We start from the raw sequence: 22,841 nt of genomic DNA on the forward strand, positions 1-22,841 counted from the left end.
CACCAACATAGTGCTGGTTATGTAGGAAATACTGCCACTAGTCTAAACAAGCCTTTAAGCAAGTCTTTAACTACTGTAAAAATAAAATGGTATCAAAAGGCTCCATGTATCACACTTTTTTCTTCTAAAGAAAAGAATAATCAGTTTACTACAAGTGGGCTCTCAACTCCCGAGCTCATGAGAAGGAAAAAATAGTGAGAGAAGTGAATCATTCTTGTCCTGAGATTTGTGGTGAACCATAACAGGACCTCCTGAAATGTGGGCCTCTCCATCAAGTGACCACAATGCATTGCCTTGTGTGTTCCACTGTATCCTAAATGAACTTAAATATATTGATTCTCTTAGTATACTTTAACATAACTCACAGCAGTATATAAGCATGCCACTAGATGCATAATTTTTTATATTCCTTTGCATTAGTTTTGAACTGGTACCCTCCCAATTGCAAGACTGTATTTTAGTAAATTTCATACATATTTAAGTCTTGCAGCTTCTCTTTGAGCTAGATACATCCGAAAAATTGTGTGGACAAGGACAATTTTAATTCTGTTTTTTGCATCCCTTCAACTCAATTTCTTGTAGTCTAAACGAGAGTTTAGATTATTATAGTAATAGTGATAGTCTAAACAAACTCACCTACTAGAATAACACTTCATTGCAGTTCAAAACCAGAGCACCTTTGGATAACAAATGTAGGCTTCTTATTATAGACTTACAAACAAGTAAGTAAGTAATCAGGCTAGGATTTGAAATATGCTTCAAATCCTTTGTCTCTGTCTCTATAGATGCAAACACTTCAAATTTGTCTAGAGAATAGGACTGGAACATTTCTTATTCTCATTACACAAACTGCAAAGTGAATTAAAAATACATCATCTGGATTTTTAGTTTTCTAGGAAGCAGTCTTATTAGTCTTAAGTTTAAAAACTCTGTTAAAATAACATCACATGCAATCCAACTCTTCCTCTCACTTGACAGCACTTAAAAATTATTCTTTGGACAGTGCTAATTAGTAAAAATGTGGTAACTAAGTATTTATTTTCTTATTTTTCAGAAGTTTAGTTTAAAAATCAGAAAGTAGGAAACTTCTCTGCTGTTCACAGCCAAAATGTTTAGTGGTCTGTGTAAAATTAATTGATTCATTAATCTGATTTGTAACCAGCTCTGAAATAGCATAAATATGTTTACAGTGGGAGCAAGGAGCAAGCTGCACAGGTTTGGGTTTTTTTGTTACCTCAAAGTAAGTGGTTCATTTTAAAGAAAAAAATACCAACCAATTAAAACAAACAAGCAAACAAACCCCAGAAAATATTGTAAGACCTAAGCCATGTTTCTTCCTCTTACTACTACAGAGGTACTGACACCTGCTGTCAGTGAGGTGGCCAGACAAGAGCTTCTGATTTACTCCCAGATGTAAAATATTTCCAAAAATAAAAATAATTTGGCTTCAAAGTGGTAAACTCTTCTACATTTCCAGAAGCTCTCTCACTCAGAGTTTAATACTGACTTTTGCTGAGTACTAACAGAAATCGTTAGTGAGGAGAAATAATAATCACTTCAGAGAAATCAATAGTATAATTAAATTTAGTTAGTATAAGCTTAGAAGAAATACATCTAGTCACTCCCTTGATTTGTTTTTCTAAAATGAGGTAACTAACAGATATATATTGTTGAACTGACCTCCTTTAATACAGCAGACAAAAATAACACTAGCTAATGAATGGAAGACAAGCTAGACTTAAAAAAGTAAAACGCAAATCCATTGTTTGCATGGTTGTGCTCTTGTAAGTGCTGCAATCATTTTTCCTTCACTGCAAGTACTTAAACTGGGTGTTTTCTGAAAAACAAACTGGTACTCCCCTCTGATACTGTACGTGAAACAAGCTAAGTAAAATCCTAAATTCCTGTTTGACACAGGCTGTAGAGTAGTTAATATTAACTCCTACTGTTTTTAAAGAAATTTAAAGAACAAAACTTCTGATCTTTCCAAACTCAGTCTTGTCTGTCTTACTGGTACATTCTCTACGTACCTCAGACTTTTAAAGTGTCTTGCTCCAGGCTGCATGTACATTTGTAACACTAAACACAGTTACTTCAAAGCCATTAAAGACTCCTTCCCAAATGAGGGCCTCACACAGGTATATGCCATGTTACAAATCCAGAGTTTTACATCTGTCTGGGGAGAATGAGAGCTATTGGAACAGAAACTAATCCTTCACACAAGGCAAGCCTCCCTGACAAACATTTTTATCCTACTGACCTAATGTTTCCTACAGTCTCCTATAAGAAGGAACTAAATGTATAGTCCCACTTTCTACAGAGAAAAACTGGAGATGAACAGTATGCTCAGATGGGGCATTTTGGGATGCATAAGCTAATCTCAGCAATGAAAACAAGGAAGAAGGTCCTACTCCAGATGGGGCAGTAATTCATGTCATTCACCACAGAACATTATTCTTCAGCCTAAAGTGAAGGTGAAAATCAAGTTTTAAGAAATGATCACAGATGATCAAAAATCATAATAGAAGTAATTTAGATGCAGCATATACAAAAAGCATCAGATTTTAAACAGATGGAATGGTATATCTTATTGTATTGCATAAGCTATGCAGGGCATAGTAGAGGGGTCCCAATTTGTTTCTCATAGAAGAAACTTATGATCTTGTAAAATCTGAGAAAATTCTCTCCATGCCTAGAATACATTCTGCAGACACAAAGAGGATGTAAACAGTTTTAGATAAATGCCTTAAGTATGGAGCTCCTCAGTCTCTACTACAATATTCTTGAACTGAGAAGGACTGTTATAGAGGATTTGTAATACTAAGAAAAATACCTACTTAATACCTCTCCTGCAGTAGTACCAGAGGAATCCTCTCTATACTTAATACTTTTCTCTGGCACGCATGAGGAAAGGTAACCCTTTCTCAACTCTATCTTTCATTCAAAGCAAAGTGAGCCACATCAGCCAAAAAACAATTATCTTGAACCTCCAAATACTTCTGAAAAGTTACTTTTCTGAGCTTGAAGGACACAAGTTTTAAGTATCTATAGTTATGCAGATGGATGTGCACATTTCTCCAGCATAGCTACCTCCTGCTGTAAGTATTATCCATCTCGTCTAATTTCCAAGCCCACCCCAATCCTGTTCCCTAGAATAGTTGCCGTGTTATTAAGTCTCCCTGCTATTTTTCCTTTTAATGCTAAATTCTGTTATACCATTTTTCCTCACCTCTTCCCTGTCACTTTAAAATTTTCATTCTCCAGTACAACTTTTTCTTGTGTGCAGAATTCATTGTTTCTGGCATAGTGCAGTCTCTGTAGTCGTAGTCTCTGTCTTGCATTCCCTGCCTGCTTTGTCTTCAAAAGGCTCTGTGCCACATAGGCTATCCTACAGATACAGAAGCTGGTGTGACTTACCAACTACCACCAAAAAAGTAGATGAAAGATTCATCAGACCCTGTGTCTCATCATCTAGAGCCTTTTCTAATATTCTTGATATGATTTGGTTTTGCCATCCATAATTCCTGAGATGTTGTCAGTATTTTACAACAGAGAGGCTTGAAGTCTACATTAGTGATGGTTCTTCAAGGGTACTTTATGCACTCCAAGCAAGAAACAGTAATTCAATTCAATTTCCTTTCTCTTCCCTTTTATACTGATAAACTTAATTTGATATGATTCCTAGACAAAGATGTCGTTGAAACAATCAGCCGGTAGTTAGTAATTGATGCAAGTAGTAAGAGCATAGAATTGGTTTTTAGCTTCATCACCTCAGAATTGTAACTTTTTTGTTACCAACAAAATTGACAGACGCTAATTGATACATAAGATCTGAATTCCGTGAGCTTCTAGTACTACATAAAGTAACAGTATGTCAATAATACACAAAAATATCACAGTATAGCAAATTCTATTAAAATACTATTATTTAAATGTAATAACAGTTTTTACAATCTGTTTGCAAAGCCCTATGGTTTTTCAATATTCTTCAGTCCTATAAAAATGACTCTTAACTACAGTATTGGTTCATATGAGTGGGAACATGTGGTAACTAATATTGGAGAATGTTAGTTATAGAAACTAAAAAAGTTAAGTTAAAAAGCAAACAACACACAAAGACATATGCCTTCAAGATACCATCTGCTTTAATTTCCTCCTACTCATTTTTTGTTTTCTAACTATCCTCCTATCCTCCAACTTTTAAATGTCTACTTTTTAAAACAACCAAACTCTTCCTCCTTCTCTCCAAGCTTCTTCCTTCCTTCCTCCCTTTCTTTTTCACTGGGCCATGTTTATTTTATCTTCCCCCTCATCATAACATATAACAATTTCTCCTATTTTGATACTGAATAATTTTATACTATGGAATATAGTAAATGTATAGTATAATATGACCCTACCCAGAGTCAATTTTAACTCAGGAATGAAGTCTCACACAAAATAACTTCTAAATGTGTTATCATATCTTTCATAAAATGAACACCAACGCAGGAACTCCACACTTAACTATAAAACTTGCACACTATTTATTATATGCTTACATGTATTATATGCTTACCTGTAATGTAATAGAGGCCTCTACTCCATTAGCTGCTTTCTGAAAAGAATCCTCTATAATATGAGGTCAGAACGCAAGACCTCCAAAGCACAAATCAGAAATTATACAGAAGTATTTTTAAAGAAATCTACTTTAAGACCACACAATGTAATACAAACAAGCAGCACGTTTGCGTGTATAATTCCTCTAATACATACCATTGAAATAGGACTTCAGCAAGCTATTACATGCTCTATGACTTTTAAGGCATTGTCAACTATGTTTTTACTTTCCTGCCCAGACAAGGGTACACAGAAAAAAAGAAAAAAACCCAAAAAACAAGGCACTCATTTACAACAAAATAGTGTCAATATGAATATATGCATTTGCCTTCCTTCCTCTGATTCTGTCTTCAAAAAAGCTAGAATAAAACAAGTGATGGTATTCAATAAATAAACTCAAATAAATTCAATAAATGAACTACAAACACAGGTAAGGCAGTATTTGCTAGCAACAGAATTAAAAGAAGCAGTGCTGCTTTCGCACATGTAGCTTGCATGTAAGATGTCCTATACTCCTTTAAAATTACCTGTCCTAGAAAATACAAACATGAGCAGTTTGTCTCTTCTGATGATTCACTAAAGCAGGAACAAGTGGCTCTTTGAGTGAAGAAGCAGCAGGCAGGGATGGACTGTACAGAGTAACCTTGCAACTCCCACACTGATAAGTAAGCAATGGAGGAAAACAAATTAATTTTGTTTTCCCTTCAAAAATTCATTCTGTCATTATTAATACATTTGCAGCAACACAAATATTCATTCTAGGCCATAGTTCTATGACTGGAAATATAGAAACATTTATGTCAGGCTTTTGTCACATTGTACCAGAGATGAAAATTCCCATTGAAGAACAATGTTAAAAACCCTGGAGATTTTCTATTGGTGCACATATGAGAAGAAGCCTGTCCTAAAGCATCATTGCTTCAATTCCTTATATCCCATACCTTCAACACAAATGTAAAAATAAGAGGACTGCTCCCACAAACATACACACAAGCTACTCCTGTAAGCAGCAGCTTTGTAATCTAATGCAGCCAGTCACCTTAATTTCATAGATGCAAGTTCTCTTAAAGAGAAAAAAGTACATTGCAGTAAAAAAACCAACAAAACAAAAAACATGCCTTTCATAGGTCAGTTTCAAACTTTACATTTTTGTGAAAGCTCAAAGATGGAGAGAAAGTATTCATCTCAGAAATGAAAAGGATATTTCATAGGTTAAGAAATCCTTTTGTACCTTCATCTGCTGCAGAAAAAGATACTATCCTTCCCTAAGAAAAAAAAAAAAGGGAAAAACGTAGACATTATCTTTACATTGACTCAGATCCCGATTTTAAAGGTAGAAATCTGAAATCTCATCATATTATTTCATGATAATTCAGTTGTCCAAAGCAAGGAACGCAAGTGTTCTGGATTCTTTACTTTTAGTTGCCTGACTGTTGAAGACTGAAGCTTGGTTTGCAGAGGACAATGCTCTTTCGTAACCCTTAGCCCCGACGACTGATATTTTGTGTCTGTTGTTGGGGATAAGATGACAAACATGGACAGAGCAGGTAAAACATTGGAACACAACATATTTCTTCAGAGATCATTCTATTAATGTGAGAATTTGGGGACCAAATATTTGTGATATTCCTTTCTGCTGTCCCAAACTCATTCTCGCCAATAATATGACTGTATCAAACAAAGTTAACTGTTGAGAGAGCAGATCTTACCTTACAGGAAAAAGAAATAATTATCAGAGTGCTGGGAGTACACTGAAGGCTGTTACAAACACTGAACAGCAGTTTTACTCCTGTCTTGGAGCCAGATTAGACTCAAGAGGAAAGAAGGAAGAGGCAAAAAACTGATCAACTATTAAAAATTAAGACACAAGCTTGTTCTGCTGCTATTGTGCAAAGGCAAAGCCATAGCTGTTATAGAAACTTGGATTGCATGTAACCTACAAAAAATGCCCAGGGGCAGCTGAAAAAAGGTTTGGACAAACATTTAGCATGGGTCTTTTAATAAGAGAACACAGGCATCTCAAGGACTTTATTCCAGTCAGTATAGAACGGAACCTTTCATTTCATGCTTTTATAAAAAGAGATGACAAATCACTAGTCAGACTAAAATATATAGTTGGTTTCCAAAGCATCTTTTCTATATTGATGAAATATCCAGAAAGTAAATTTCTAAAATTATTAAAAATGCATTCTACTGTGCACAGAGTATAGTTCATTGGAATATAGCTCTCTGAACATGACTACGTTCCAAGTGATTAAAGATTTCTTCTTCTGTTTCTGGAGTCAGCTGTATATTATCTTTGATTGGAGACAATGGATCTGACTTCTTATAAGAAGGAAGTTTTTCATACTCTCTGGAAAAAAAAAAAGAGAGACAAAAGAAAACCAGAGAATGTTATATGTTTCTAACCACAGGCCTGTAAAAACATACGGGTTAAAATGAAGCAAGACTCTTCATCCACTCATCTATGAATAATCTCAAAATAAAAATTTGTGATGGAATGTTTTCATTTCAATTTCACTACAACTGAACATCTTCACTCAAAGTGAGTTCAACTGTTCCAGCTATCCTGTGACAGGATACACACACACAGTTATTACATATATACATAAATATGTATATCTCTCATGAATCTTGACATTAGGACAGAACAGATTAGTATCGCATGTCATTTACTTGCCATCAGAGAACAATTTTTAAGACACAAGGCTAATTTAGAAACATTTTAAAATCTCAGAAAACAATAAACAGAATACTCAAGGCTAAGTAAGTCCTGGCAGTGAGTGAAATAAGGAAAAGAAGCCCCTTAAGAGCTAATAAATAAATACTTTATTTACTTATAAGTAATGAATACATAAAAAAATATATATCCCTAGAAGTTACAAGACCAACCAAAACTCGATGGATAAAATGTGGATGTTGGGAGCTAAGTCTTGCAACCATCAGCAGAAAAAAGGATCAGAGTGCCACCTAGGCTTGCTCTGTTCTATCTGCCTGCACTCTGGAGAATCAAATACATGAATTTTCACCCTGTGAATAACCCTGGTCAGACATTCCCAGTGAGAGGTCAAGCAACACATGCACAAACACTTTCACTTCTTCTCTGAAACTGTCATTCTTAACCCACATCAAGAGGATAATAAAAAGTAAGATTTCTAAAAAAATATGAATACTGCAAGTAATATTTTTTAAATGGAAATCAGTTTAATATTGATAATAGCCTACCGTAAGGCCCAAACTTACTAAAATATATTCATGCGTTTAGACTAAGAAATGCATTTTGGTATTTGATGTCAAACAATGGTAATAATTTTCATATACGTATGTTAAACTAAGCGTGCTACTTCAATAAGCTGATTTTAGCTTAGAGTTTTTCCTGGTTAGAAATAAAAAAGTAATTAGAAGAAGAGCATATTTACCAAAAATCATACTTCATGGTTATATCAAGCGTAGGAAATTAAAAACTGTATGTAGAAATTATCTACCTTAAGCTGTTACCTTTATTGAATAATGTGGAAGAGAAATGTAGAGTCTGCTTTGGAAAAAAATATACAGGGCGCTAAGTAAAGTGTTAAAGCAATTTACCTTTTAAATTGGAAGTTTTTCCGGAGTTCACTAATGGCAACTTGCAGTCCCAGCTTATTTTCAGCATCACAGTGGTTTCTCTTCTGCACAGGTGACCGTTTCCTTCTTAATCCACTTACTTTAGCTGGTATCAACGGCTTGAGCTTTGTTACGATACGTGACCCTATGTAACTGGATTTATGTAAACCAGGAACCTGCGAGATTTTAATATTAGGGGACAATTGGTTAAAATGACAACCTGTAAGCAACAGATACTATGCTGCAAAGCTTATAATAAAAAAATGAAATGTTTTACATTGTGTAGAGATAATGCAATCTGAGTTGCCATAACAAAGTATATTTAGATTGATTATAGAATAATCTAAAAAGTGGCATCTCAAACACAATAGACATAATGCAGTTATAAGAAGGGGCAAACCAGTTTCCACAGGTCTTTGTATTCTAAGAGGTTGCAAATACACAAAATAGCTGCAAAAATGCAGCTTTTAAAGTCTATTGAAAATTTATTTTCTTATCTGTTTACATGAGATCACAACAAAAACTCTTCAGTGTCAGCTTTCAGAATTTTAAGAGAAGCTACACCCTGGTATCACACTTTTTTCCCCCTGTAAGTAGCTTACCACATTTCATAAAATAGAAGTTATACCTATTGCTACCTATTTAATTACTTTCTTCCCATTTGTACTAAATACACATCATCATAGCACAATAATTAAATACAAGTAACGAATTTTTGGATAAAGTTAAAGCTTTCTTTGCCAAATAAATTCACAAGTGGCAAAAGGCCACAAATGGCTTATTCATGTTTTCCATAATTTTCTTCTGTCCTACCTATGCTTACCACCTTCCTCAATTTTTTTTTGATAAGTAGCCATTTGAAAGCACTAGAACATTTTACTGTTTGAGCCGCTGGGCCACTTCATTGCAGAATATAAACTGCTCACTGTTACCAGCTTCTGAGTGACCACTCACTTCTAGTCTGCCACTTTAGCTGTTGTCTGTCATTATGAGGACCAAAACACAATTATCAAAATACAGTACATACCAAAGAGATGGCGACTGTCTACAGTTGCAAGTTCTTATTTTACAGTTGGCTACATAAAATAAGTTTTGAATGCCTAGATTGCAAAAAATGTTATTCAAATGGGAAATATGAGTGTCAGGAATAAAGGTTATTGCTCTAAATGAATCATCTTTTCTGGATTTTGCTGGATCATCTTTAGAAGATGGCACAGCTCTGCCTACTTCATGTGCTTCACTCAACTAATGCAAATAGCTTTTCTTCCTCCAAGTATTCACTATTGATCATCTAACACTTTTTTTTTTAATAAAAGATGTTGGTAGCCTTTACTTCAAGGAGAAGTCATACCCCAATTCTTTCAAAAACTGCATTGCATTTTGTCATTCCCCCAACACTCTTGTTATATAGTTTATTGATGACATTGTTTCTATCTGAAGAGACAGAGAGATAAAATTTGGAAAAAATGTTTAAAAAGTAGACTAAAAATTGAAACAAGAACACTATGAAGAATAAAATTCTAAAACTCCCTGCTTTATAGTATTTTGCTGCTTATCTATCACCTCAGCCATTTTGCAACACGTATGAAGTCACCTAGAATCCTACATCAGTTATAACTTAACTAATCCAAAAGTAGGTAAAGCTGCATGTCAAACACTCACTAAGAAACTTAAAACCAGGTAGATTGCTGTCTTTTCTTTTGTCAATATTAGCCTTTTGGAGGTCACAGCAATTGTGGAAAATAATTACCAGTAAAAACCACAGCTAGAATGCTATCACAAAAAACTGCAAGGTCCTAGAGACCTCACTGTCTTATAGGGATCTGTTAGAGAAAAGCTTTGATTAGTTTTGATAATAGAATTGTCCAGCTTCACATTCGAGATTAGAACCACGATAAGAGTTGAAAACTTCCCCAGATTTTCTCTCACAATCATTAAATTTCTCTACAGATCAGCTACATTATTCAACTTAAGAAAATCAGAATAATTTATGTTTTAACTGAATGAATGCTTCTTCCCTAAATCTGGAACCCATTATTCCCCTCGGTATCTTTACAGTACTTAACACCAGCAAAGATTTCCCTTGTTTTACACTTGCAGTAAGCAATCCTAAGGGAAAACTGAGTCAAAAGCGTTACTAACAATAACCACGAGATGTCACTACTATACTGTGTGTGCTTTGTATTTGTTTGGCGGAGAGAAGCTTATGATTTTTAGTCTGTCTACAAGAAAAGTTCGTAGGGGTGTTCGTAAAAGGATGAAAGCACCTTCCTTTGACTTACGAATATTTTGACCAATTAATGACAATGCCTAAGGAGTTAGAGCACTTCTAACTGTTAAGTTTTGTAAATTAGACAAATGGGTAAAGCTCTGAGAAATGTCAAAAACAAGAGACGTAAGTTTATTCTTGGACACATAAGAAACCACACAGAAGTCAAATTATGGGTGCACAACCAATAGGAAAAAACCTGAAACGTGGGCTCTGAAGGAAAACAGACTGTCCTTCCTTTCTTGTTAGCGTTTAACAAGGCTTTTATCTAAAACAATTAAACAAGAAAGGTTGACTAAAACCTCTCCAGATTTTGAAATTTAAACACACTTTTTCTAGTCAAAGAGGAAGGAGACTGCTAAACTAGAATATTTATCAAGACAAGCAATGAAGTGAGGTTGTACCTTGTGATTGTATCTGGATTATGAACAAGACTGCAATTTGCATTATAACTCATGTGTTTAGCGTGCCTGAAGAAAATTAAGAAGCCAAGCTAAAGCAAAAAAAACCCCACTTTTTATTTTATACCAAAGACCTTAAAATCCCCAAACAAGTTGCAACTCTGATATCAGTAATAGGTGGCCTGGTTATAGTCCACCTTGGCTCCGATAGAGATGAATAAGAATACAGTTTCCTCTTGCCAACATGTGCATTGCTTAAGATTCTTTCATTAAGAGTTCTAGAATCAAGTAGTAGAAAGCAAAAACTGATTTTGAGAGTTTAGTAGAGCTCACATTAAAGTTAAAAGAATTCTTACCTTGGTCTTTATCATAGTATTTTTTCTGTCAGTTTGACCAGCAGAAAATACCAGAGGCTGAGTGTGTTGATTATCAGCCAGTTTTGAATTGAAGTCAGAGTCCTTTATCAAGAGAAAATTCATTTGGGTTAAAACAGGCTGTCTGGTTTTTTGTTTGGTTGGTTTGGTTTACACAACGTAAATTTTTGTATCTACACATATACTTTAAAGGTATAAAGCTTTCAGAAATTCTAATAACTTATGCAGTAACCTGTGCTTATGTTCCACACACAACACTACGGTGACACACATGGTTTCTGGAAGGATTTCTTCAGGGTCTAACAAAAGCAGAGCACATAAAGCTAGCCTACCAGGTTTTTTTATGACCCACTGTAGTGGCAGCAGTGGGAAGGCTGAAGACAAACAAGAAATAAAAAAAGACAGAGACCAAATTTGATTTAAGCAAGTAAGTCAACCCATTCTACACAACTATGTTGAGCATTTACGAGTTTTGTTAGCACAGGCTACATAATCTGCAGGGTATCATTTTGAAGATAAGACTTTGCTGCCCAATTTCTTAAATAATTTAAAGTGAAAGCAAATGCTGAAACAACATTTAGTTTTCTTACTTCTGCATCTGAACTGTTGTTAGACACTTGTGTGATTTCTGAAGACTCCACACTGCACTCTGATGGCTCACAAGACCTTTGAGATAGTGATGACTGTTCCAGTTCTATTAAGGGGGAGGATTCTTCCTCCAATATGCCACACACTGCTCCACTCTCTGCTGGTACCCCATCAGTCTGATGCTCCTGGGATACCACGCAGTTGCTTCTCTGTTGGTGAATTTGCTGTGAAAATAGAGTATGAGATGGACCAGGGTTTCCTGAATTGTTTACAAGGCTGCTAAACCACCGGAAGCAATTTTTCTGTGTTTCTCCAGGAGGTGTAAAGATCGTCCTTGTTGACTTTTCAGTTTCTGAAAACTGAGAAGCATCTTGTGCTACATGTTTTACTTCCTCTTTCTGGCAATCCTGCTCAGCATCTGAAGTTATATCACTGTCATCCTTCTTTGATCTACCGTCAAACATAAAAACATCATTGCAGAAAAACCTAAAAAAGTAAAAAAGGTAAAGGCAAGGGAGAAGAAAGTTACTGCAAATGAGTATGTAATCTCCAAATTCCAATAGTTGTCTCTATCCATCATTTTGGTTTTTTTAAGTACATTTGCAGACACAAATTATTTTGACAATGTGCAAAGTCTTAGTCCCTCACAGAGGCATTTAACAGATAGCAGTAAGAAAAGGTGGGGAAAAAAAGCATCTGTAAATATGTCATTCATTGACTGAAATACTAATAAGGTTCTTCACCTGAAAAAGAGAAACATCTAGGAATTCTCCAAAGTTTAAGAATATATTCAATAATTATCAAAACTAAACAGTAGAGAAACACTTTAGCACCTCTTACCAAGAAAACTGAAACCTATCAAGTTCTTTTCCATGCTACAGCAGTAGCTTCTAAGAGGAAGTACAAGTCTGAGCTTTTTAAGAAATTGAGTATTGCTTTAGAGAAGAACCTGCCATCATTGACAACTCTTAATTTTTCATGCAACAAAATTTTCAGCTCAAAGTGTGTGTTAAAAGCTAAAGAACATCAGTATTAAGACTGTTCTGTAGAATTACACTGCTCAAAAATCTTCAAAGTATTTAAGAAAAATAATTGTGATATGCTTTGTAAAACCAATTTAAGTAGCTGCGGCCAAATGTGACCAAAAACCCATAACACACAGCCAAGTAAAAAAATGTAACAAACCCAAAGTGCCTCTTCTCAAAGTGCTGGAGCAGAGATTGGGAGCATGAACTCTAATCTCATGGGATGAGATTAGAACAGGTACTTGTCATACAGTTTGACCAAATATATTCACCAAGTGCTTACATATTTGGCACAAAACAGCTACCTTTTTTGTTATATGTCCTATGACCTTTACCTGAAAAAGAAATATGGCCAATTCCTAATTAAGTTTGATACCCAGAGGCTAGATTGTATTGAATAGTCTCAGTCTTCATATCTACAGTAAAAAGTTGACGTTATTTATCTATCACACACACAGATAGCATGCCTAGCACAAAATATTCTCCATCACAGCTCAGGAGAGCTGTGCATTAATATAGTTGCATAATACAGTCTGAGGTAGTATTTTTCCTCATTTTCAGTATTCAGGTTCTCAGCAACCAGTACAGTGATTAGTATTTTGCTACTTATTAAAACACGTGATACAAGCATACCTGCTTCTTGTTCCAGGAACAATCACAGCATCCTTCTCTTTGTCTGTCCGTTGCAGAAAGGAAGCAAATTTATTTCTAACTCTGGGCAAGGAGTTAGAGCTTTCTTGAGTAACAGAATTCCCTGAAGAATCAAGGCTTTGTATTGCTGAGACAGTCTTTTGTACTTGACCATCATGATCACTCTCCTTCTTGTTTTTTTTTGCTTTTGAAAATGAATATTGGTCCAACAGATCTCCGTCTGATAAGTCTTCTAAACCTAAAGACAATTTAAATATCACTGTAGAAGCATATTCTAGAATTAATCCTTTAGGAGAGAACAGAGCATTACATATTTACTCTCATAGGCTTAAAAGTATTAGTAATGTCTGGTAGGAACATTGATATTACAGTTTAGTAATCTATAACACAGTTGTTTTCTAGTACATAGCCTTAAAAGTAACTAACTTTCTGTGAAAAGGCAGATGGAGTGACGTGTGTTTTCTAAACACTTTGAATGCAAAGCTAAATTTGGCCTAAAGGCAGATTGCTAAACTAACTACAATTTTTGGTAAATCAGGGAGTAGGAAGATATTAGGAGTAACAAAGGCAGAAGCGAAGCCCTAGTAGCATAATCAGAAAGCAAAGGAAACAGGAAAACACTTAACAGATGAAACACAATGGGAACAAAGAAGTGCCTCTTCTAGTACAAGCCCACAGTTTATTTCAGTACATATAACTTAGGTGGTGTAAAAGACAAGCACAGATTTACTAGAGGAAGTGGGAAAGCTGGAGTAAATAACACCTATACAGGTGATACAGGTAGCATGGTGTTAGAAGAGTACAGAAAACATTCTCCAAATTTTCTGTCTGGCCGAGTATAAACTCTAGAAAAAAAACAGGCTACTTTCATTTCTTCACAAGCCATTATAAGATGGAAATGAAACCCAGAAATACCTAAAAATAGAACAGATAGTATTAAACATGACAATTTAAAATTGAAAACAAAGTTTTATAGCAAATTAAAGAAAGTGATAATCAAGGGCTGTTGAAAGTTTGCTGCCACCCTTAATCGTTACACAGGCTTTAATATTATGGTTCATTAGTCTTGCAGCTTGTTGAAAACAGAATACAGACAATAAAAGTCAGTTAATCTTAAATCTCATGCCATCAAGTTCAAGATAAAGTTCTTTCTTTCCCCACAGCCTTCTGTTATTTATATACATATTTTAATAAAAAACCGTACCACTCCTTGGCCTTTTCACCAAGAGGTCTTTGCCTGGAAGCTTTAGCCCTTTAACATTAATTATCTTCTCCATGCCTTTGGTTGTTGGTTTCTCTAGTAAATGCACTTCATGAGGAACAGTATCTGCATTAGGGACAAGCTTGTAGTCTCTGCTCCAAATGCTATTTACATGATTAGCACGTCTGCCATTCCACCCACAACTTCTCTGCTGCACAGGCTACAAAAAAATTAAAAACAAGACATAGATTTACGATTTTGCTTTCTACATATGATCTTCTGATATAGCACATAAGGACATTTTGACATTTGCACAACAAGCGGTGACATACTCTACAGAAACATTTTCCTTTTTGTTTCCACAATCTGTTTTTTTTTCCATACAAATTCTTTTTCTTTTGTGCTGCCATGACTTCTTCATTTCAATAAAGCGCAAGTGACTAATGGCTTCATCTCAGACAAAATTAAAAGTTTGAATGTTATTTCTATTTAGAAAATCTAATTTGGGAAAACACTTTTCCTCAGAGTTATATATGTGGAAGAAATCCAAATCTCTTTGAGAATTTTCTTTTTAAATCAGCTACTTCTGTCGATAGTATTAAGGACTTATCAAAAAAGTCTGAAAGTAAGACAGTCAAATGACACAAAAAGTAAGCTTTTTACCTGTACAGAGAAGGAAAAATACATGTGTAGGAGCATACACTTTCTGTAATAGCAGAATAGCTTTCACTGCTAAGTCAGTTGTGGATAAGATTCAATCATTTTTTTCCATGAATGTTCAAACCCACATAAAAATCTTAATATATAACTTCAGAAAAAAGATGTTACCTGTGCAGTGTCAGGGTTATAATTATCAATTTGTTCCATTGTGTCAATATCAATGTTGCCAAGGGCAATTTGAAAAGCAGTACCATCACCAAAATGTCTGTTCCCATCATATTAAAGGAAAATATCTGAATATTACATTACATTTCAAGAACCACAGCATGAAAGTTAGACTAGCTGTTTCCCATTTTTGTGCTAAAAAACATTGCTATAATATTAACCAAAAGCACTAATACTACTACTCATGGCTCAATGTGATGCAACAGCAATTGTAATAGATCTGCAGTGGCTGGCAAATCATGAAAGTCAAAAGGAAAAACTTCAGTCATCAGCAGGTGAGTTACCATCTTTCTCCTGCAAAATTTCTGTAAATGCCAGAGATTAGGTGGCTTGAATAACATACAAAGCTAGTAACTACTTTAACAGTCCCTTCTCTTTCTTCATTTTCCTAATCTTCAATGATGAAATTTACGCTACATAAATTTGGTGAAGCACTACTTGTTCTACAGGAAAAGAGATCTTGTAAAACAGGAAATGCTTAGTTCAGGGAAGGAGTTGAACATGGACTGCAGGAATTAAACTGGCAGAGATTATAAACACACTTAACACATACAGATATTAAAAACAGTTGTAAAGCAACTCAAACAGTTTAAATATAACCTGTATTTAATGAGTTTTTCTAAAAAAAAAAAAAAGAGATCAATAACTTCTGCCTAAACCAATATGTCAGTGATGTTACTCAGTTAACCCTGCACTTTTTCTTTTAATTAAAATCAGAGCAAAAGAAGAAAAAAAGAACTTTCTAAGACTGCAGAAAAGCCAGGCTTTAGTCAAAAGCAGAGACGCAACTTAAAGTATAAAACACCATATCCGCTCACCCTTATTTCCCCACTGTCCTGTTTCAACACAAAGGATACCGTCCTGCATAAATTAGTGTTTCTGGATCAATGTCATCCCCATATGCATTCAGAGGAACTAACTTTCTGTTAACAGGATCAAAAACTAACTGATAAAGGAATGTATTATTGGCTCGTGTAAAACCCTGTATGTATTCTTCTGGTACTGTTATATTCATCTTCAAGTACTGCCCCATTTTCTTAATAACCTGTAAAAAAAAAAGCTTAACTGTTTCATTTAAACAGGTTACACAAAAGTTTAAATATTAAGTATCTTTGCTTGTAATTAAATGTAGAATGTGTGTCCTGTTATAAAAAGCAGATTCAACTGAAAGAAGAGAAGGAAAAAGGTTTTGTACATTATTTGCCCCAATCTCAAGCTGTTTACAATCACATAAACAACACAATTCAACTCTCTAAATACTTCTTGTCCAATTAATACAAGCTCTGAATAGAAATAGAGAGCATCTCCTTAAGGTATATTTGTTAAAACTAATGCATATCATATTTTATCATTCATATTATCAGAACTTACAAGCAATACATGGGTGTTTTTGGGATAGAAAAAAAGCAAAACTAATTAGATTTCTCCCTCCACTCCACCTGCGTTTTGGCCACGCATCCTACACACAGGCAAATCTACTCATCTCTTTAAGAAGAGTTTGAACAGGCACTGTTGGACTACTTTGTATCTTTTGATTCACTCAAAACTTTCCAACACTGCTGAAAAATAGCAATGATGAGTCACATGACAAATTGCCAAGTGAAAAGGTTTTCAAGTTATTAAATCCTGACATTTTGCTCAAAAAGAGCTATATTGAAGGAAATCATTATATGCATGGGAAAAGTTCAAAGTTCCCTTTTTACTTCCACAAAAGACAAACAAACCAATTGCTTTGATGCCTGCTTTACAAAATACAAAATATTTTAAAACTGGAAATCATAATTCTTTGCAAACAGCTTGTGAGGGAAAAAAACCCACTACAGCATACACGTAACTTAAGAAGACAACACAGTAAGTTAATTAGACTGCATATTTAAATGCTTTTCTGGATTAAATTTCCATGCCTCCAGGACAGCCACACAAGGTGTTTTTCTTATCAGCTCTTAAAAGCCTCCCTTCTCACTCACTATCTACACAAAATTTACTTAAGAAATAGTAGTTCTAATAAGTAATCTTTTAAACTTTAGCAAAAATAAAGAGCAGGTAATTTAAGAAAAGAAAATCCAGAGCTTTACAAAAAATTAAGTCTCCCCTCAACAGGACTAGAACAATTCTTTAAGTTTACTTTGGTATATTTCATTACATATAGAGTAGCTTCAACAACTGAGTAAGTTTAGCTCAGCATCTTTCTAAAGCACAGGTGAAAAACACTTCTTGTAGCATTCTTCTCAAAATGGAGGAAGTCAAGAACTCATATCTTCAATTCAGCGTTAATTTCATATGCACTGAAATAGGGTCCCAAAAAGCCAATGCACAAAGAGAAACCAAGTTTACCTTTATAATATCTGGATTGTTGGCTAATTTTAGTAACTTGCATGCTTTAGCTAACCCAATTCCATGAATTGACGAGAGGTAGTCACAACCAGAAAGAATACACATGTAGCGGAATTTCTCTTCTGTAAACACATTTCCAAGCTGCTTGCAGTTTCCCAGTCGAGCTTGATCTATTTCTAGTCCATTTCCAAACTTGTCAATTTTCAGAAAGACCTGAAAATTAAGAGGAAATTAAAACAATTTTCACCCATATAAGCTAGTTTGTTGCATCTGGTGGAAACAATAGAGGCTGAGTGCTATTCTCATCTCTTCTGTTTCCCCCATTTACTGTAGAACAGTAAACCCACACATCAAACACACTTGGCAATTTCAAGCTCTGCTTTTAATATATCAGTGAGAGGTAAAGGATATTAGTATTTTCTTCCATACCTTTTTACATCCAAAAGCTAAAAGATCAGAGTCTTCTGTAATTATAGCTTGAACCATGCCAGTCTTATTAAGATAAGCCAACTGAGCATCAGCTTCATAAGGAGCAACAATACAATCGACTCTCCGTGCTCGTGCAGCCTGCACACAAATAAGAAGCATACAAGTACTTTGCAGCAATTTTCAGTAATTACCATAAGACATTTGAAATTATAAGAACCTCTGCCTTAAAAACTAAGAGTGATCTTTTTCAATCATGCAACCATCCCTCCCATTAGAGCCTGATATTTCATATTCAAAACTCAAATTTCAAGCAGTTTAGACCTCTATAGACTGGTTTAAAAAAAACCAACCTTTCCTATCTTGGTCTGTAACATTTTGCTCACTGGAAATGACCACAAGTGCCAGCTTCAAACTCATGCAAGTTACATTCCAGACAAAGGAAAACAGCACTAGAACAAATGTAATACTATCTTGATACAGAACCTAAGGCTGCAGTGGAAGGATAGCAAAAAGCTACTAGAATAGCAAAAAGTTACTAGAAAGGCAGCCAAATTTTTTTTCTGTAGTCTGTTCTCAGGCATTAACCAAGGAGAAAAAAGCATGCTTAGTTTTTATGCAGCAAAAGTAAAACTGTTGGTGTTAAAGTCAGTTCACAGCAGTAAGAAGAGATGTATTTCAATTGACATATCATTGTTATTCATATAACTAGGCATAATAAACTTGAAATGAAGCTAAAGTTTGTTAACTGTGCCTAACATAATCTAATGTATGCAGGACAATTAGAGGCTAACACGGGGGAATTTTTTTCTTGCCTACCCAGAAAAGGTAGCAATGTAGGCACACAAAAGCAGAGTAAGACATGCTACCTACTGCATAGATTTAAAACAAAACAAAACACCTCACCACCTGTCAGTATCGACAGCATTCACAACTTACTTTAATAACTTCATGAGCCATAACATGGGTAACATTTACACTGCGCCCAAAACACTCCCTAGCTTCTGACAGTTTCCCTTCCTGCAACAATTGTTTCCCTTTCAGAAGATTGGCTTGACGTTTCCTGAAATATAAACAAAAATATGCACCAATCTCACATTATTTTTCACTTAAAAGAACAAGTAGTAGAAAGGACTAAGACAGGTAGGAAAAAGGGAAAAAATGCTTTGCAGATTAACACTTTCCAAATCTGTTCTACTATGTAATTTCTTAAAAAGTAAGAATAACTAAGCTGTTGTATTGACATGGATGATTAGATTGGCATGTTGAAATTTTTAAAGTTTTCTCAGAAAACTCAGGAACTGAAATCAGCAATGGTAAAGAAAAGATGCACCCATCCTCAGGTTGCAGTAAATAGATTTAGTGGAATTTGGGAGTATCTGACATTAGATACCTATTGGTTTAAAGGACAGAAGGCATAATTTACTTAATTTCAAATATCAGAAATCGTTCACTGCATGCTGAACGAAGCATATGTCTCATGAGACTTTATGAATAAAAACCACCAGTGAAAAATTCTCACTGCTTCAATGAGAAGTCCCATATATAGAGACCCAAATCCAAACCTGAAACAAGTTTATCTGATTATTTGTAAAGAAAGGTGAAGCAGGTGGTGTTATTTTTTAAAGAAAATTATATTGGGAAGAAATATTTTTGTCCAGAGATCACAAGGATGGGTAAACTAAAAGCCTTTAATACATTACAGGAACTAACGCTCACAGGTTTACTTCCTTCCTCTATAAAAGTGCTTTCATTTATGAATTGCGTTTCTATTTTTGGATTGAAATCTCTAAGAAGTTTGTATGATTTATTTTTTAAAGTAAATTAAATGAAACAATACTACATGGCAGAAAAAAATTTTACCAGAGCTTACCACCTAGCTGACATTTGACGTTTTTCAACTTTGAAAACAAAATGCAGTGCTTGCAAATCAATACAGTTCAGTACTTACTCTCGTCGGGCCTTTTCCACTTCCTTCTTAGAAGGTAGAGTGCATCCATCAAATACCAAAATTGGTTTAATTCCAAATGAGAGGAGCATATCAACAAGCTTCATACAGAAAGCTACATAACTGTATCAACAACAACAAAAGTCAGAAAAGAAAGACAAACTTTATTGTTCAGCACAAGTCTGTTGCCTATTTTTGGTTTGCAGTAAAGGAGAACTGCAAGTTTAGGACTAACTGTTATTCAAGGATCTTAATGGCCATATACACGCCCAGCATCACAAGAGGAGTAAGAACACCTGAATCCTGGTTCTGTTACAAGAGAAGTGCTTCCCCTCCCAACCCAGAACTGGATCAGGCAATCCCTACTCCCTACATAAAATGGAAGTACTCCAGTACAATTTAGTTTGATTTTGCTACGTTACTTGTTATTTCTACAGATCTCTATGAGATCATTCTATCAGCAGCACAGAACTAAAATCTAATAGCTGCTGTAAACATGAAGTGCATTACAATGACACTCAAAAAAAAAATCAAGTTAGTTGTTCTCTTTTTCTTTTAGGGACCCTGTTTAAAACAGCAAGAGCCACCTTTCCACTAGGCAGCAGGGAGGGAAGGGAGAGTGGGACTTAGGAGCACTTAGAATCTAAGGACATGAGCATTGGAGAAATTGGATTTAGAGCTACAAATTATAAACTGAAAAATAACTATGCTTTTTGAAAGTCGGGAGTGAATAGGATTGTAGTGACATAATAGCTCAATTCAGATGAATTTTAAAGTGCAAAAGGACTCTACTTAGTGCCAGTCTAAGATCAGCAATCACATGTGCATGCAAACAAGATTTGGTCATAAAATATTCATGTAGTTAAACTCCACCATTCCAAAGATTCCTATGACTATTAGGGTTTCTCCTGTCAGGCAATTCCTTTCCTAACAGGAGTGTATCTTGTTCTCAGGACTCGGAGGGATCTCTACTCCTTTCAAAGGCAGGGTGCAGGGCTGGATGAAACTCCACAGCTCTTCATATCAACAGAAACAGGAGTTACAGATTTGAACCCATTTGCAAACCACAAACTCTTTCTTGCCTCCAATCAAACATTTAATCAAAATTTCATAAGTGAAATTTGGTCTAGACTAATCAGTGTAGCTTTATTTCTGAAAAGATAAAGATTAATCCTTAACTTAAAACTATATTCCATCTAAAAGAAGAGTTCAATCCAGTTTTCCAGAGACGAGTAAGAACTTTTGTAAATCTGATCTAAGCTCCAAAGCTGAACTTGAAATATAACCACAACTTCCCATTGTTTCTTTCCTTATAAATGTAACTGTGTAAGTGGAAAATCCCACGTTACATTTGAAAAGCTAGTCTTACTAGAAATACAGTATTTTAAGCAAAAAAACTTACACCTTATTCAGAACACAGCACATCTGAGTTCTTCAGTATCATTGTAACTTTGATCACAGCAGTATTTACGAACTACCACAACAAATAAGGTTCCTAAAAATATTAGTAAACTTGAAACATATGAATTGTGTCTAACAGAATCTCATCAGAGATATTAGATTATAATTGAGAGCAAAATAAGTTGGAAAAAAACCTAACTCATCTAACAGTGGTGTTTTCATAGAAAATATTTTAGACAACGTTTCCACCTCAATACATGCTTCAACATTTATTTTGCACAGTGAAAAATCTATTTACTTATAGCAAACATTTCCATTTCCAAACAGTACAACACGGAGTGAGAATTCAGAAGCAACAGTAAGAAGTGAAACTGCTTTAGCTGTTTTTAGCCTAAGAAATGACAAGCTAACAAAACTGTAATTTGTAAGAAGGCTGAGACCAAAATGTGACAAAGACTTACAGATCTGTTGGCTCTCCTCGGGCCAGCTTTTCAGCACAAGCATATGCGCCTTTGTGGAGCCAACAGTAAGCGTCCACAGCCACCGCCTGCCCTTTGTATTTCTTCACGTGGGCAGGCTCGGCAGCATCCTTGATAAACTGGAGCAGGCCGTGAATCCCCATTATGTGGCTTAAGCTGCAGTTTAAAAAGAAAAGCACAAGCACAAGGCTGAGTCTCAATCTTTGCACAATGTCAGGGTGCTGACAGCGTGCTGGGCCGAACCAGAGACATGAGCAGCTCCTGCCAGCATCACTATAGAGTCATCTAAGATGGCCAAGACCAACCCGACACCACCTTGGCCACTAAACCATGCCCTGAAGTGCCACGTCCCCGCGTTTTCCGAACACCTCCAGGGATGGTGACTCTACTACTTCCCTAGGCGGCCTGGGCATCACTCACCCTGCGCGGCCGAAGAGATGCAAAACCGTGAAACCCGAGGTGCGAGCAAACCGCGGGGACGAGGGTGCACAAGAGGCTCCAGGCACGGCCTCCTCCCCTCCCTCACAGTGTCCCCCAAGCGACAACACCGGGATCCGTACCTGTGCTGGGGCGAGAGGGCCTGAGGCACCTCTCCCGGCTCAAGGCCGCCTCCCTCATGGCGTCTCTACCTCGGCGCGGCCGGCACTGCCCGGGAAG

General features: G+C 35.6%; 1 protein-coding gene across 1 annotated transcript; it reads right to left on the reverse strand.

Annotated features, from left to right (window-relative positions):
• Positions 1-6,810: 6,810 nt before the first annotated feature.
• On the reverse strand, positions 6,811-22,327 carry EXO1 (exonuclease 1). The gene is made up of 13 exons (XM_010182913.1): positions 22,167-22,327; positions 20,308-20,427; positions 19,296-19,419; positions 18,360-18,497; positions 17,931-18,143; positions 16,454-16,641; positions 15,540-15,636; positions 14,715-14,931; positions 13,493-13,748; positions 11,837-12,320; positions 11,229-11,330; positions 8,185-8,378; positions 6,811-6,952 (listed from the first exon to the last, which is right to left on the reverse strand). The coding sequence occupies exons 1-13, from the start codon at positions 22,325-22,327 to the stop codon at positions 6,811-6,813; spliced, it is 2,436 nt and encodes an 811-aa protein (XP_010181215.1).
• Positions 22,328-22,841: the final 514 nt, after the last annotated feature.

Source organism: Mesitornis unicolor, unplaced genomic scaffold (genome assembly GCF_000695765.1).
Source record: "Mesitornis unicolor isolate BGI_N332 unplaced genomic scaffold, ASM69576v1 scaffold27994, whole genome shotgun sequence".
Lineage (NCBI taxonomy): Eukaryota > Metazoa > Chordata > Aves > Mesitornithiformes > Mesitornithidae > Mesitornis > Mesitornis unicolor.